The sequence below is a fragment of the Phocoena phocoena genome, chromosome 1 (genome assembly GCF_963924675.1).
Source record: "Phocoena phocoena chromosome 1, mPhoPho1.1, whole genome shotgun sequence".
Classification (NCBI taxonomy): Eukaryota; Metazoa; Chordata; class Mammalia; order Artiodactyla; family Phocoenidae; genus Phocoena; species Phocoena phocoena.
In genome coordinates, this window is record NC_089219.1 from 105,833,184 (window position 1) to 105,848,449 (window position 15,266).

At 47.0% G+C, this 15,266-nt stretch overlaps 1 protein-coding gene across 1 annotated transcript; it reads left to right on the forward strand.

Moving 5' to 3' along the window:
• The first annotated feature begins 4,774 nt into the window (after nt 1-4,774).
• On the forward strand, nt 4,775-12,264 carry LOC136125408 (3 beta-hydroxysteroid dehydrogenase/Delta 5-->4-isomerase). The gene is made up of 4 exons (XM_065880165.1): nt 4,775-4,825; nt 4,950-5,181; nt 8,893-9,057; nt 11,386-12,264. The coding sequence occupies exons 2-4, from the start codon at nt 5,037-5,039 to the stop codon at nt 12,195-12,197; spliced, it is 1,122 nt and encodes a 373-aa protein (XP_065736237.1). The 5' UTR covers nt 4,775-4,825; nt 4,950-5,036; the 3' UTR covers nt 12,198-12,264.
• Nucleotides 12,265-15,266: the final 3,002 nt, after the last annotated feature.

Below are 15,266 nucleotides of genomic sequence, written 5' to 3' on the forward strand. Positions count from 1 at the left end.
GTGAAATTGCCTTTTTAAACTGAAGAGAAATAAAGACTTTCTTAGACAAACAAAAATTGAGAGCATTTGTTACCAGTAACCCTATGCTGCAAGAAATGTTGAAAAAAGCTCCTCAGAGAAAGAGAAAATTGTATAGGTCAGAAACTTAGATCTACACAAAGAAAGAGCATTAGAGAAGGAATATGTGAAGTTAAAAACTCTTATTTTTCTTATTCTCAGTTGACCTAACAGATAAGAGCCTGTTCAAAATAATAAAGTAACAATTATATATGTATATATTTATGTATATGCCTATGTATAAGTGAAATGATTGACAACAATGATGAAAGAGACAGGAGGGAGGAACTAGGGATATTTTGTTATTATAAGATACTCGCACTACCCGTGAAATGGTATAGTGTTATTTGAAAGTGAACCTGGATTCATTGTAAATGTATATTGCAAACTCTAGGGCAACCACTTAAAAAAGAAGGATAATTGACATCCTAAGAAAGGAGAGAGACGTTCACAGAAAGAGAGACAAAATGAAAAGCCAGAGGACTTTGTACCACATGAAGGAACAAGATAAAACCCCAGAAAAGCAACTAAATAAAGTGGAGATAGGCAACCTTCCAGAAAAAGAATTCAGAATAATGATAGTTAAGATGATCCAGGACCTTGGAGAAAGAATGGAGGCAAAGATTGAGAAGATGCAAGAAATGTTTAACAAAGACCTAGAAGAATTAAAGCACAAACAAACAGAGATGAACAATACAATAACTGAAATGAAAAATACACTAGAAGGAATCAATAGCAGAATAATTGAGACAGAAGAACAGATAAGTGACCTGGAAGACAGAATGGTGGCATTCACTGTCGTGGATAAAGAATAAAGAAAATAAACAAGAATGAAAATAATAAAGAAAAAAATAATGAATAAAGAAAGAAAGAAAAGAAAGAGAAAAGAAAAAAGAATGAAAAGAAATGAAGACAGCCTAAGAGACCTCTGGAACAACATTATACACAACAGCATTCTCATTATAGGGGTCCCAGAAGGAGGAGAGAGAGAGAGGACCTGAGAAAATATTTGAAGAGATAATAGTCAAAAAGTTTCCTAACATGGGAAAGGAAATAGCCACCCAAGTCCAGGAAGCACAGAGAGTCCAAGGCAGGATAAACCCAAGGAGAAACACTCCAAGACACATAGTAATCAAATTGACAAAAATTAAAGACAAAGAAAAATTATTGAAAGCAATAAGGGAAAAAGGACAAATAACATACAAGGGAACTTCCATAAGGTTAACAGCTGATTTCTCAGCAGAAACTCCACAAGCCAGAAGGGAGTGGCACGATATATTTAAGGTGATGAAAGGGAAGAAACTACAACCAAGATGACTCTACCCAGCAAGGATCTCATTCAGATTCAACGGAGAAATCAAAAGCTTTACAGACAAGCAAAAGCTAAGAGAATTCAGCACCACCAAACCAGGTCTACAACAAATGCTAAAGGAACTTCTCTAAGTGGGAGACACAAGAGAAGGAAAGGACCTACAAAAACAAACCCATAACAATTAAGAAAATGGTAATAGAACATACATATCAATAATTACCTTAAATGTAGAAGGATTAAATGCTCCAACAAAAAGACATAGACTGGCTGAATGGATACAAACACAAGATGCATATCGCTGTCTACAAGAGACTCACTTCAGACCTAAGGACACATACAGACTGAAAGTGAGGGGATAGAAAAAGATATTCCATGCAAATGGAAATCAAAAGAAAGCTGGAGGGCTTCCCTGGTGGCACAGTGGTTGAGAGTCTGCCTGCCGATGCAGGGGATGCGGGTTCGTGCCCCAGCCCGGGAAGATCCCACATGCCGCGGAGCGGCTGGGCCCGTGAGCCATGGCCCCTGAGCCTGCACGTCCGGAGCCTGTGCTCCGCAACGGGAGAGGCCACAACAGTGAGAGGCCCGCATACCTCAAAAAAAATAAAAAATAAAAATAAATAAAATAAATAAATAAAAGTTGCCCAGAGCTGGGGAGTGGGAATGAGGAGTGGCTGCTAATGGGCACAAGAGATCTTTTGGGGGAGATAGAAATGTTCCAAAATAGGACAATGGTGATGGTTATACAAGTCCATAATTTTACTTAAAATAGTTGAATTGTATACTTAAAACAAGTTAATTTTATGGCATGTAAATTGTATCTCAGTAAAGATGTTTGGAAATAAAAGAAAGGTGATGTTGTGGTCCCCATCTGCCTTCCCCTTTATTTTATTTCTCACTGTCTGTAGAGTTTATTGGTTCTACTCAGAGACGCTGAACTCTTGTTCTGTTGACTCTTTGGCTGAAGGCAATTCCCAGAGAGACACTAGGTGAAATCTACCAGCCTCCAGCATTCCCAGCAGCTGGGGGAATGAGTACAAACGCCAGCCTCGAAGAGGACAGGGGATGTATATGGTTCACTTACAGCATTGCTAGAGCAGGCAAAGCTGTATGATACACTTTAGTGGCCTCAGATAGGCTCTATGGGTCTCAGCAAGACAAGGGCCTTTAGTTAGTGCTGATAGCTTCAGGGAACAAGATGCTATAACTCAGTGACTAGGGTCAACCTTTCCTAAGCAAGTGTGTTTCAGGCATTGGGAGTCAGGTCCCTAGTGGGAAGAGGAGAATGTCTGTAACATGGGGAGAGGGAGAGACCTGGAGTAGGGGGTCAAACCCACTCTTTGTAAAGCATTACTCCCAACAACTGTGGGAAACGTGAAAAATTCTCTTCAAAAGCATGAGGCATTTCACCAAGATAGACCATTTTTGCCGGACCACGAAACAAGTTTCAATAAATATCTAAAAGTCAAACAGAGTATATGCTCTGGCCACAATAGTATTATATTAGAAATTGATAACAACAAGATACCTAAAAAATCCCCAATTTTAGAAATTAAACAACATGCCCTGAGTAACTCACACATCAAAGAAGAAATCACAGGTAAGTTAGAAACATATTTTTACCTGAATGATGACAAAATTCTAATACATCAAAACTCTTGGATGCAGCTAACACAATGCTTAGAGGGAAATTTGCAGCTCTAAATGCAAATGCACGTTGTCAAAAAGAAGAAATCAAGTGTCCAATCTTCGACCATAAGAAACTTGAAAAAGAAGTGTAAATTAAACCCCGAGTACGTATAAGCAAGCAAATACTTAAAACCAAAAAAAAACTGGTGAAAGCAAATGGATAGACAGCAAAGGCATACAATAGTGAATTTTTCTGTATTCAGTGTACAAAAGTTAATTTTAAATGGGTTCTATATTTAAATATATACCCAGAACCATAAATTTAGAAGAAAAATTAGGAGAGTATCTATCCACTAAATATCGGAGTGTCGTTGTTTCTGGGGTAGATTGGAAGGATGGGAATTGACTGGAAAGGGGTAGGAAAGAGTTTTCTGCAGGGAAGAAAATGTATATTTTGTTGTGGGTGGTTTATTACATCGGTGTACATAATTGTAACGGTTCATTGAACTAACACTTAAGATGTAGATATTTTAACACACGTAAATTACACCTCAATTTTTTGACAGTATCTTGCGAAGCTTATGGCGGTGGTATTTGGGCATCTCTGGGCACAGGCTTCTGAAGCATACGGGCATCTTCAGTTCAAGAATCTACTGAGAGTGGTTTTGCAGCCAAAATCTGGGGTGAGTGCAAACATTCCTAATAAAAGCTACGGTGGCCCACAGCTACAGATCTCTACTGTTGGAGGACAGAGGGAAGAAAAAGTGCCCATCCAACTGAGAAGACATCTTGAGAAGGAAAAATGAGGCAGGCAGCTCCATGTAATCAATGGATCAGTTTATTAGATTGTAACTTACAGAGTAGGGTTTGGTAAACAATGATCCAGAGGCATTCACAGCTGCACTCAGCACTGCTGAGGGCCATCAGGACAACTTTATAACTAGCCTAGGGCATGAGGGTCAGCACTTGGAAGCAGGACGTGCATTCCTACATTAATATTTATGAAGGGGTAACTAGTCTCATGGGCACCTAGAATACGTCAGCAAAGGTTTTCATCATTGTTTGGGGACTAACAGAGCATAGAGGCCACCTGGCTCTAATAGTTATATTAAACAAAATCTATTAATATCTATTACAAAGCTCTTGACAACAGAGAAGTAATTCACTGCACAGTTCTGAGTAGGGTCAGTGAAAGGACAGGAAAAACTGTAAGGGACCAAGATGGTGTTAGTTAAGCTAACAGCCATACACCTACTCTCGTTGTACAGGTCCTAGAACTAGGTGGTTATCACCAGATAGCTTCCCTTCAATGGTGCTCTTCCTCCAGAAACCCAGAGCTCTCCAGGGGGAAGTCGAAATTGAGGCTCCAGATATATTGGGTGGGAAAGGAAATTGCCTTCCATAGTGAAGGCACCCTCCACCGCCCCACCCCGCCCCGCCCCGCCCAGATGTATTTACTGCACAAGGCATCGATTCACACTGTGCTGGGAGATTTCTCCCGGTCTAGCTTAAGTTTACAGACTGTGGATCCCAGACAGTGGACACTGACCTCCACGAGTCCTGTTGAGGGTAGAACCAAGAATCTTTATCACACTGTGGCCTTGAAGCTTGCTTTCTCTTCTTGTGCTTTGGAGGAATGAGAGATACAAGTTAAAAGTTCACCACTTTTTGATGAAGTGACCAGGGGTGAGCAATGAGTATGGAGTAAGTGTTCAAGGTGAAGTGGGCTGAGTCAGAGGCAACAGCACATAAAGCTCCCTCCAGTCCTGTCTTTGGGAGATAAGGAGACCAGAACCCCGCTCTCTCATCTGGCTTGCAACAATCTAACAGGTTAGAGCTTTTTCATTTTCTTTCAGCTACTCCTGGGAGGGGGTGCATGGGATTTTTGCAAAAATGGAGTAGAAGGAGCACAGTGGGTTTTTATGAGCATGTAATCACTTGACATTTCTTTCAGGCTCTCTCCTGTGTCAACCTCTCATCCAAACTACTCCCCAGTGTTTTCTGGTTCCTGGCAAGTGTTTCTTGGTGCCCAGGTTTGGCCATGGCAGGGTGGAGCTGCCTTGTGACAGGAGGAGGAGGGTTTCTGGGTCAGAGGATCGTCCACTTGTTGGCAGAGGAGAAGGAGCTGCAGGAGATCCGGGTGCTGGACAAAGTCTTCAGACCAGAAGTTCGGGAGGAATTTTCTAGTAAGTGAACTTGAGTCGTGGGTGTGTAGCTCCATTTTAAACCCTGCATAGGTGTGGGGAGGGGGTTCTTGTCTAGCAATTTAAGGAGAGTTGTAGTCGAATCAAGGCTAATCCCATGTTATCAGAAAGGAGATTACAGATGGAGTAATACCACGGTGTAATCACAGATGGTGTCAGGAGATGATTCTGGTCCTGACCCAGGATTAGAGAGGGTGGCTGTAGACCAGCCACTTCAGCCTCTGCTCTTCTCATCCAGAAAATCATGTTTCAGTTTTCTCCCTTGTCAACAAGTCTTCAATGTCCTGATGATTTTTGACTTGTCACTTGCTATGTACCATCTGCAAAGGGCGAGCAAGTGCCATTAACCTGGAGACCCCACCAGCGGGTCCCCGCCCCTCTTGATTGCTCTGGTCTTTCTGTGGCTTCACTGAGCATCTCCAGTGAAGGTGAAATAGAAGGAAGAGAAGGTGAAGCGAGTGTGTGTGAGTGTGTGTGTGAGAGAGAGAGAGAATTCGAGACGGAGCAGGAGAGAGGGGAGTGCAGAGCGTGCACAGGCCTGCAGCAAGGAAGCCAGAAACAGAACAAGAGGCGGCATGAGCACGGACGCACCTCGCGTGGATTCCCTGTACATCTCTTTTTATCATTCGCCTCTCTCCTCATCGCCACAAGGAAGTGACTGCAGGATCTGCTGAAGCACCTCACGTCTCTCTTTCCAGATTGCTGCCCATGGTGCCAATGCAAAAGCTTGATTTATAGTGTATTTTCCAACCTGTTTCGCCCCCCCCCCCCCAGATCCTCAAAATAACCCTGTGAGGAAGGTAGGAGAGGGGTAACACCCACCCGGACAATGAGGAAATTGAGGTCCACAAAGGTAAAGTGACTTGCTACCCAGATTAATGGGTAGCAGAGCTTAGACTAGAACTCCAATCACACGGCCCTAGGGCTGACTCTTGGCAAAGTGAATATTCAGTTTCTGCCATTTCCCCCTATGTGCCCCCAAACCAATTCGCTGTCCTCCTCCCCAGCCCCATTGGACTGGCCGTCTACATGCAGGCCCTGGCTGCCCAGAGGACCCCTCTCCCCACACAAAGCCTCCCCTCCCCAGCCCGCTCTCCTGGACCCTGCCCATCGCTCTGTTCTCCTTTCCTCTCCCCTGACCTCTGCAAACATCCTATTTCCTCTATCCTCTGCTTCAACAGCGTCTCTGATTTTTTTTTTTTTTTAATTCACAACTGATCAACATCAACCGTTTGTAATCCCTACATCTCAGCAATATTGGCAGTCTGACAACTTATGCCCAGAGAGGGCGATGCTCAACCTAAGAGGAACATCTCCCCAGTGTGAATAAGTCAGGCGCTGTCATGGGTGGGCAGGGGCCTCTGTCAGGATAATAACAGAGACCGCTCACGGTGTTCTTTCTGTGCCAGGCACTGCGCTAAGTGTTTTACGTGTGTCAACGCATTTGTTCCTCATCACAATCCTCTGGGATGGGTAACAGTGTTCTCCTTTCTTTAAAGATGAGAATACAAGCACAGAAGAATCCAGTCCATTCAGGCTGCTGCAACAAAATACCACAGGCTGGGTAGCTTAAAATCAGAAATGTACTGCTCACAGTTCTGGAGTCTGGAAGTCCAAAATCAAGGCAGGGTCAAGTCCTGGTGAGAGCTCTTTTCCGGGGTTCATAGCCTACACCTTCTCACATGGTGGAAGGGGCGAGGGATGTCTCTGGGGTCTCTTCTATAAGAACACTAATCCCATTCGTGAGGGCTCTACCCTCATGACCTAATCACCACCCAGAGATCCCCCCAACTCCTAACACCATCACATTGGCATTAGGATTTCAACAAATGGATTTGAGGGGACACAAATATGCAGACGTTGCAGAGGTTCATTAACTTGTTCAAGGTCCCCCACCTGGAAAATGGCAAAGCTGGATTTGAACCCAGGCGGTCTGGCTGCAGCGTCTGTACTCTTAACCACTAGTTTGTCTAGTAGCTTCTCTCTGGGCCTCCCTCCAATCCAGTTCACACCACGTAAGCGACTGCATATTCAGTCTATGCAAAACACTGGCCAAGTCCCGCAGAGCCTTGGAGGAGAAAGCTAGGGCTCCACCGCCGAGGCATACACAGCGCCCTCTGCTGTTCTCTCTGCGGCCCTGCATACTAATGGGTAAGAGGTCTTTCCTCCCTTGGCCTTGGGCTTCAGGGCATAGCAATTCCTTTGAGCCACTCTGCTGAAGTTAGCCTTGAAAGAGAGGCAGAGTAAGGGAGGGGCAGGGCAGACGTGCGGACACAATCAGAAAATTCCACTCTGCGGCTAATTCCTCTGCCTTTCTCTCACTTCGTGGCCTTTTTGGAGTGGAAGCATTGGGGCGGAGCTAATTTTGCAGAGGCTTAAGGAGAGCAGGCTTAAGGTTCTTCCAAGTTGTAACCCCAGGAGGAAATTCTGCAGCCCTGAACTTTTCACTCTGAGTTTCTCTCTCACTGTTCTCTGCCGTCCATTGCCAATTTCGTCTAAATTGACGTCCTGCAAGCGAGGCTTGAAGCCGGGACGGGGTTGGGGGTGGGGGCGGGAGGCGGGGCGGGGGGCAGGCTAGAGTCTTCATTAGAAGTGTGACTTGGACGTTTCCTCACCCTCTCTGAGCCTCGGTTTCCTCGCCTGTAAAGTGGAAATCAGAATCCCTATCTCATGAGACAGCTGTGAAAGGAAATCAGAAAGCTGAAGGTCGTGTGCAAAATAAAAAGCACAAAATAAGTGCGGGGTATTTATCCAAACTGTATGTAGCGTAGCGTTTATGTCGTGGGTTCATCTGAGGTGATGATGTTACCAGTAGTGCACAGTAGCTCCACTTCCCGCGGGCTTCAGAGGAGCCAGAGACGCTGATGTTGTCTCTGCAACCCTTGGCTAGATGGCCGGAATGTTAGTCCCTCGGTGGCTGGCTCATTTTCAGCATTGATATGTGCTTTTGATGATATCTAATAAGAGCTCTTTCAGTTAAATCCATCCTTCGGGCCCACCCTAAATTCCTATTAATAAGCGCCACTATCCTTCTGATCACTCAAGTGGGAAAAACTCAGGCTGCCTTTGACTCTTCCTCCCAGCCCATCACCAGTAAGAACCAGGACCTGGCAAGGTAAGGTCTGAAAGTTGAACCTTTTGTACCTCTCCCCTTCTCGTCTCCCACTCCTGGATCCCCGGTTCCAGTCTTCCCCATGTGAACTGTGGTTCAGACGGTGTAATTAATCCCTCAATCACCCTGCTTTCTCTTATATCCACTAGACCGATCCACGTTATAATACTGCAGCCAGGGTTCGCTTCCTACAGCACAATTCTGTTTACATTTCTCCTTTAATTCCAAACCTATACCGGATTCCCCATTCCCTACCGAATTAAATGCAAATTCTCTCCTTAATGAATTTTATAAAATCCCCATGAGTCTCTTTAACAATTTTGTGTTCCAGGCACTCTTGACCCCTCACTGCTCAAACTCTCTTTTTTTAGAATGAGATGGGACGGAAAGAGATGTTTGCTCTTTCCCAAGAAATGCTACACATTCTAATTTCTGTGCCCTTGTTTAATTGGTCCTTCCATGGGATGTTCACCCCTCCCCACTCCTCATTCCCCCCAATCTACCTGTCCTTAAAGACCTGGGTCATCAGGAATCTTCCAGATCCAGAAAGCCTTCCAGTGACCTGACTCCTGTTCACACAGAGCTCCAGAGCAAGATCAGGCTGACCTTGCTGGAAGGAGACATCCTGGATGAGCAGTGCCTGAAGGAAGCCTGCCAGGGTGCCTCGGTGGTCATCCACACCGCCTCTGTCATCGATGTTATGAACGCCGTTCAGCGAGAGACCATCATGAATGTCAATGTGAGAGGTACAGGATCCTGGGGAGGAGCTGAAGGGAAGTGGGCAGGTGAGAGTCAGAAGCTGGGATAAGTGAAGAGGAGGCTGGTAGACACCTGCTGGGTGGGCACCAAGTATTTTTCCTCATCGCCACCAACAGAGATTCAAGGCCATCGTCCTCCGTATTTCTGATGAGGAAACTAGGGCTGAGACAGGCCAAGGGACTTGTCCAAGGCCCTCTGGGGAGGAGTGAAAGGGCTAGAATTTAAACCCACGCCTGTGTGAGTCCAAAGGCCAGGAAAACCCTTCTGCTGGTCCAATCAAGTGTTGACTCAGCTCCGACCTCAAACTCTTGCTATCCAACCACCTCCTGTCTCCACTGGGCTGGAACCAGACCTTACAAATGCTTCCTTGGTCATCATGCTAGCTTTTCTGTGTGGCTCTAAGTTGAGGGTCACCATACAGCCAAGAACTAAGAGCTCTGTGGTATGAGGTACCCCCAAGTCAGTTAGGAGTGACGGGCCACAGCTCTGGGCTGGTTTCCTTTGGGCAGGACTTCTGCAAAGGAAGGATAATAAGGGTAAAGAGAATGCCACCCCCCAGAAGGATTCCTCATAAGAGAACTAGCAAAGCTGGTTCACAGTGGTCTGGCAGTACAGAATTAGCCAGCACTTGTCTTCCTGTAATATTTTCTTAACAAGAATAATTTCCCATTATCCATAATACCATCTCTTCAGCTCACTACCAGATCTATTACTGAAGAGTAGCTCCTAGCCAGGTGCCCAAAGTACACCCTCTTTAGATCCTCATCCCATGAGTGCTTGGTGGCTCTTTCTGAACTGTGGCTTTCCAATTTACTTTAAATCTAGACACAGTCACTCAAGGGATTAGCTTAAATCCCTTATTAGCTTGCTGTGTAGTATCCTCCCTCTGACCCCTGGAGGCCAATCTCTCTAGGACCACAGCACCCCAGAACATCTGCCTTCCACGCCCTGCCCGCCAGAGTTAGTCTACTCAGACACTCCTTTTCTAAAGCAACTCATTGTTTTTGCATCTCCAGCCTAAAATTGCACTGTTTCAAAAAAGACCATTTCTAGTTTCAACTTAGCCAAACCCCCGGTCACCCCCATATTGCCAGGAGGGTGCTAAGATTAACCAGACTTGAGTTTTCGGCCCCCCTCTCATAATTTCTACTCTCCACGGCTCCCAACAACAGGGGATTTGAAATCCCTGAGAAGTGTTAGAGGCCTCCATTGACTAAAACTAGCATCACTGACAGGTTTAGAAAATACTTCACAATCATGGCCATTTCTCCCTCTGCAGGTAAATTAGCTCCGAATTTTCTCTGCTTCTAGATTTAATTTTTTAAAAAGGAGGCTGTCTCTCCTGAAAAGCAAATTGCACAAAGACCTTAAAAAGGATTTTTTAAAATACCACCCAAAAATGATGCTTTGCCCAGGAAATTGCTTCCTTCTTGTAAGGAAGGCCCTCTGGGTGACCTCCATGAGCTAAAATTCTACCCAGATAAAGGGATTCTGCAAGATCCTCCCATGATAGATATTACCAGCAGAGGGTGCACTCCTTTCTGCTTCATCCTCCGGCTCAACACACAAGGCCAGTGCTAGCTCCAGAAAGCTAAGCAAAAGGAAGCTTTGCCACCCCGACTTTTCATACCTGGGTAAACAAGCCACAGCCACAATTAGCAGTGGCCTTTGTAGGAAACACACAATCAGAAACAGAGTCTGGATCTCCAGCTTCTCCCCAGAACCCACCAATCATTTGCTCAATGACTCAAAAGAAAGTCCTTGTGACAAGTTTTTATTGGTCTTCAAAGAAAAAAAGGAGAAAAATACGAACAATTCAATGTGTACTTAAGAGTATATATTACCTATATACAACTCTGTGTGTGTGTGTGTGTGATGTGAATCCTTCAGCTGTCCTCTTTTGCCTAAGGACCAGAGCTGTCCTTATAAGAGTATGACCTCCTAAATTTTTAAGTTAAAATAGCCTATCTTTAATGAGGTGGTAGAGATGATAAATGATCAGTTTTAAATCTTTTTACTCCGCAAAATATAAAGTGGCAACTCGTTGTCCTTTTCTGAAATTAGAAGTACGTATACTGGTCCATGAAATCCAAAAGCCTAGAAATGCTGGCTCTCCAGAATCCAAATCTTGGCCTCTTTTCATTTCTGCTTTCGTCCTGTGGCTTTAGCATAATCTGACCTCAGCCAGAAACACACCAGAATGCACTCCTCATTTGCAGTAGCCACCTCCCTTGAGGGTTAGGGGCAGACATGGTCCATGGCATGGCTGGCTCTGGACTCTTTCCCGACACTGACGGTGTGCTCCCCGTGGGCAGGTACCCAGCTCCTGTTGGAGACCTGTGTCCAGGCTAGTGTGCCAGTCTTCATCCATACCAGCACCATAGAGGTGGCTGGGCCCAACTCCTACAGGGAGATCATCCAGGACGGCCACGAAGAAGAGCATCTTGAAACGGCATGGTCCTCTCCGTACCCATACAGCAAAAAGCTTGCCGAGAAGGCTGTGCTGGGAGCTAATGGGTGGGCTCTTAAAAATGGCGGCACCTTGTACACTTGTGCCTTAAGGCCCATGTACATCTATGGGGAGGGGAGCCCGTTACTTTTTGCCCACGTGGACAGTGCCCTGAAGAACAATGGAATCCTGTCAAATCACTGCAAGTTCTCCAGAGTCAACCCAGTCTATGTTGGCAACGTGGCCTGGGCCCACATTCTGGCCTTGAGGGCCCTGCGGGACCCCCAAAAGGCCCCAACCATCCAAGGACAGTTCTACTACATCTCAGACGGCACACCTCACCAGAGCTATGATGACCTCAATTACACTTTGGGCAAAGAATGGGGCCTCTGCTTGGATTCCGGGATGAGCCTCCCTGTTTCTCTGAAGTATTGGCTTGCCTTCCTGCTGGAGATAGTGAGCTTCTTGCTCAGTCCAATTTACAAATATCGACCCCCCTTCAACTGCCACCTGGTAACCCTGTCAAATAGTGTGTTCACCTTCTCCTATAAGAAAGCTCAGCGAGAGCTGGGGTATGAGCCCCTCTTCACCTGGGAGGAAGCCAAGCAGAAAACCAAGGAGTGGGTCGGCTCCCTGGTGAAACAGCACAAGGAGACCCTGAAAACAAAGACTCACTGATCTGGGGGGTGACAACGATATGGATGTGGGTATAGTTAGGAGATGTCTGTCACGCTCTCCCCTTCCGGCTTCATACGGCAAACCACACAGACACAAGCCCGGGTCCTCCTGCTTCCCTTTTATAAGGTGATCATGTTACTGTCTTCCTCCCTCCACCAGAAACCTTTCCCTGTCACTGGCCCAACGGGAAACTTTGTGCCCGACCCTCCCTCCAGGGGACGCGGCCAGACAAGGTGATTTGCTGCAGCTGCTGGTGTCACCATCTCAGTTGCCGATTCTGAGCTATTTGGGCTTCTTTTAACTTAGAGTTTTGCCTGTTAGTTCCATTTCCTCTGTTAAATGCAAAAGCCTTTCTTTTCTTTTAAAAGTTCATATTCCTTCACACAGCTCAATGAACGTAATAAACGTTTTAATGACTAATCTGGAGGAAGTTGTGGTTTACGTGATTGCATGCCTTTTTATTCCCCACCCCGCCCAATCACCATCTCCTATTTAGAAAAGTAGCTCGGGACTGGGGTGAGCAGAAGTGTCGGGAGGGGAAACCTAGGATTGACTAAGCACTTACTACGTTTCAGGCATGTATTAGATGACTGACATATATCACTTATTTAACCCTCACCAGAAACCTACGAGGTAGGGATGACTATTCCTTTTGATGAATAAGGAAACTCGTTCACAGTCACACTAACTGCCATGAGACCGGGACGTTTAATCCAGATGGACTGACTTGAAAGCCCTTATCCGTCCGCTGAATTGTGTAGCCTGAACTGCTTAAAATTTATAGCAAAACGGGGACGGGGTGGTGGATGGTTTGTCGGGGGTGTAGCAGAGCACTGGACATGGGGTACGGATCCTTGGGAGAGCCCAGCTCCCTTGGGTCACCTACTTCTTGCCCGGTCCTGTGCAGGAGACACCCTAGGACCAAGGACAGCCCCTTGGGGGAATCTGGGAGGTTTTCATACCCTTGTCAGCTGGGAGGAGAGGGAGAAGCAGAGGTGCAGCCAGCCTCCACTGCCAATGCCAGTGTCCTTGAAGGTCCCTAGAACACACTTGGATATATGTGTGTTGGTGACTCTGGCAACTCATAAGCCCATATTCCAACCTTTCAAATCACACAATGAAGCCGCACCACGGCTTCCTAGTAAAGTCAAGGGGACAGATGCAAACTCTCCCTCACACTGCTTGCTCTCTTCCCTCACCTTCTCAGCCTCTTTCCCCTCCCTCCATCTTCCCCTAATCACTGGCCTTCTCATCCTTCTCAATGCCCCTAAGGAAGGGAGGCCAATCGAGACATGTCTGGGGACTTAAATGATGACATATTCGTTAAGTGACTGGAGGACCCACAGTCAAAAGCAACACTGCCAGGCCAACAAGGACCACGTGACCTGAAGCAAGTGAGGGGGTGGCGTGGGGCTCAGTGCCAGGAGTGGGGAGCTCTCTCCTTCTAGACCAGGGTGTTGCCTATCTTTATGAACCACGGACACAACAAGAGTCATGACCAGCACCCAGATGGCCTCTTTCTTAACCAAGGAATTTACGGATTATGAATTCGGTTGAATTTGATTACCGCAAAGGAGCTAGTGTAAGCATTCACTCTTAAGGAGAAAGGGGAAAAACACTCTGGCCCAAACGAACAGGTTTCCATCACCTTCAAAACCCCAAGAGACAGAGGATCTGGCACCCAGGGATCAGGGTGGAGTGGCCGCAGGGGGTGAGACAAGGGGAGAGAAGAAACACTCCCTTCCTGCCTTCCTCCAGCGCACAGAACACGAAAGGCAGCATCCGCCAACCCGGTAAGGGGTGCACACCCGCATGTTTATACCGACAGGGAAGGAAGGAAAGGAGGCTGGTGGAGTCTGGGACAAAGTCCCCTCCGTCCGTTTTTTAGCCCAGGGAAATCCCACAGCTATAAACCCGCCAGGGCTGTTCTCCCAGGGAAGGGAAGTGGCATTGTCACCAGAGGGCAAGCGGGGGTTGGTGTGAGCGGAGAAAGAGGAGAGGGGATCTGGCCGGCTGTTGGTCTCAGCTGAATAAGCATAAAGACCTGGGAAGCTTTTGGCCACCGAAGCCCCATCCTTACTGGCACTGGGCTCAGGATGGACCGCGCGGGGCGGTCCGAGCTCGTGCACAGCGGCCCGAGGTGCAATGCAGGGAATCACCGCACGGAGGCAGCAGAGGCCCGGAGGGAAGAAGGAAGCCCCCCCGCCACACACACCTGGGTGACTGCTGAGAGTACAGGTGAATGAGTGAAGGAAAGCGCAGGTCAGTGCTCAGCCACCAGGTTAAGGACTGTGTATACTGACTCTGGAAAAAGGAGCTGAGCTGAAGTTACTGGGAAAAACCTCAAGGAGCAGGTGGGACCTCAGCTCGGCCTTGGAGGAGGGATGGGCCTTGGGTAGGAGAGTGAGGTGGTCCAGGCAGAGGGAAGAGGCTGAGCAGCGGGGCGGGGGGGCCGGCCGGGGGGGAGTAGTGTGAAGCCAGGACAGGGGAGGACAGAGGAGGGAAGAGAGGGGGCAGGCCTGCCAGGTGAGAAGGGTTTGCCCAGGGGAGATTAGGCAGCTGAGGCTGCCAGACCTAGCTTAGACTTCAACGGACTTGAGGAAGCAGGCCTCAGAGGGCCGAGGTGGAGCTCGCAGCTGGGTGGCTGGCCTAGGGAAGGACCCGCAGAAAAGCAGAAAAGCGGCAGAGGGCCTGAAGCAGCAGCAGGAGGAAGGCCAGACAGAGCCAACTGTGGTAGAAACCCCGGGGTGACTACAAAATTCTCAGTTACTTTATTAACAAACAGATCGAGACCAATGACAGAAACCAACCTCACGATTTCTCCTCTCATAAGAAAACCCAAATATCCAAGAAAGAGACAAAATCTGGGAGCTCTGGGATTGGGACCTGCCTTCTCCCCGAGGACCTGAATGCTTCTAGGCAGCCTGACCCATCCCAAAATGGATGAAGCAGTTTAAGTCTGTATCACACTTCACGTGTATTCTTGCTTTTTCTCCTGCAGAAATTTCAGTGTGTTTAATTCCAAGGTGTTAACCTGGATCCTGCCGGGATGGACTGTAATATATGATA

Coding starts and splice junctions, on each gene's coding strand:
- LOC136125408 (XM_065880165.1), top strand. CDS start 5,037: ATGGCAGGGTGGAGCTGCCTTGTGACAGGAGGAGGAGGGTTTCTGGGT. Junction 5,182..8,892: donor AGTTCGGGAGGAATTTTCTA/GTAAGTGAACTT, acceptor CTGTTCACACAG/AGCTCCAGAGCAAGATCAGG. Junction 9,058..11,385: donor CATGAATGTCAATGTGAGAG/GTACAGGATCCT, acceptor CCCCGTGGGCAG/GTACCCAGCTCCTGTTGGAG.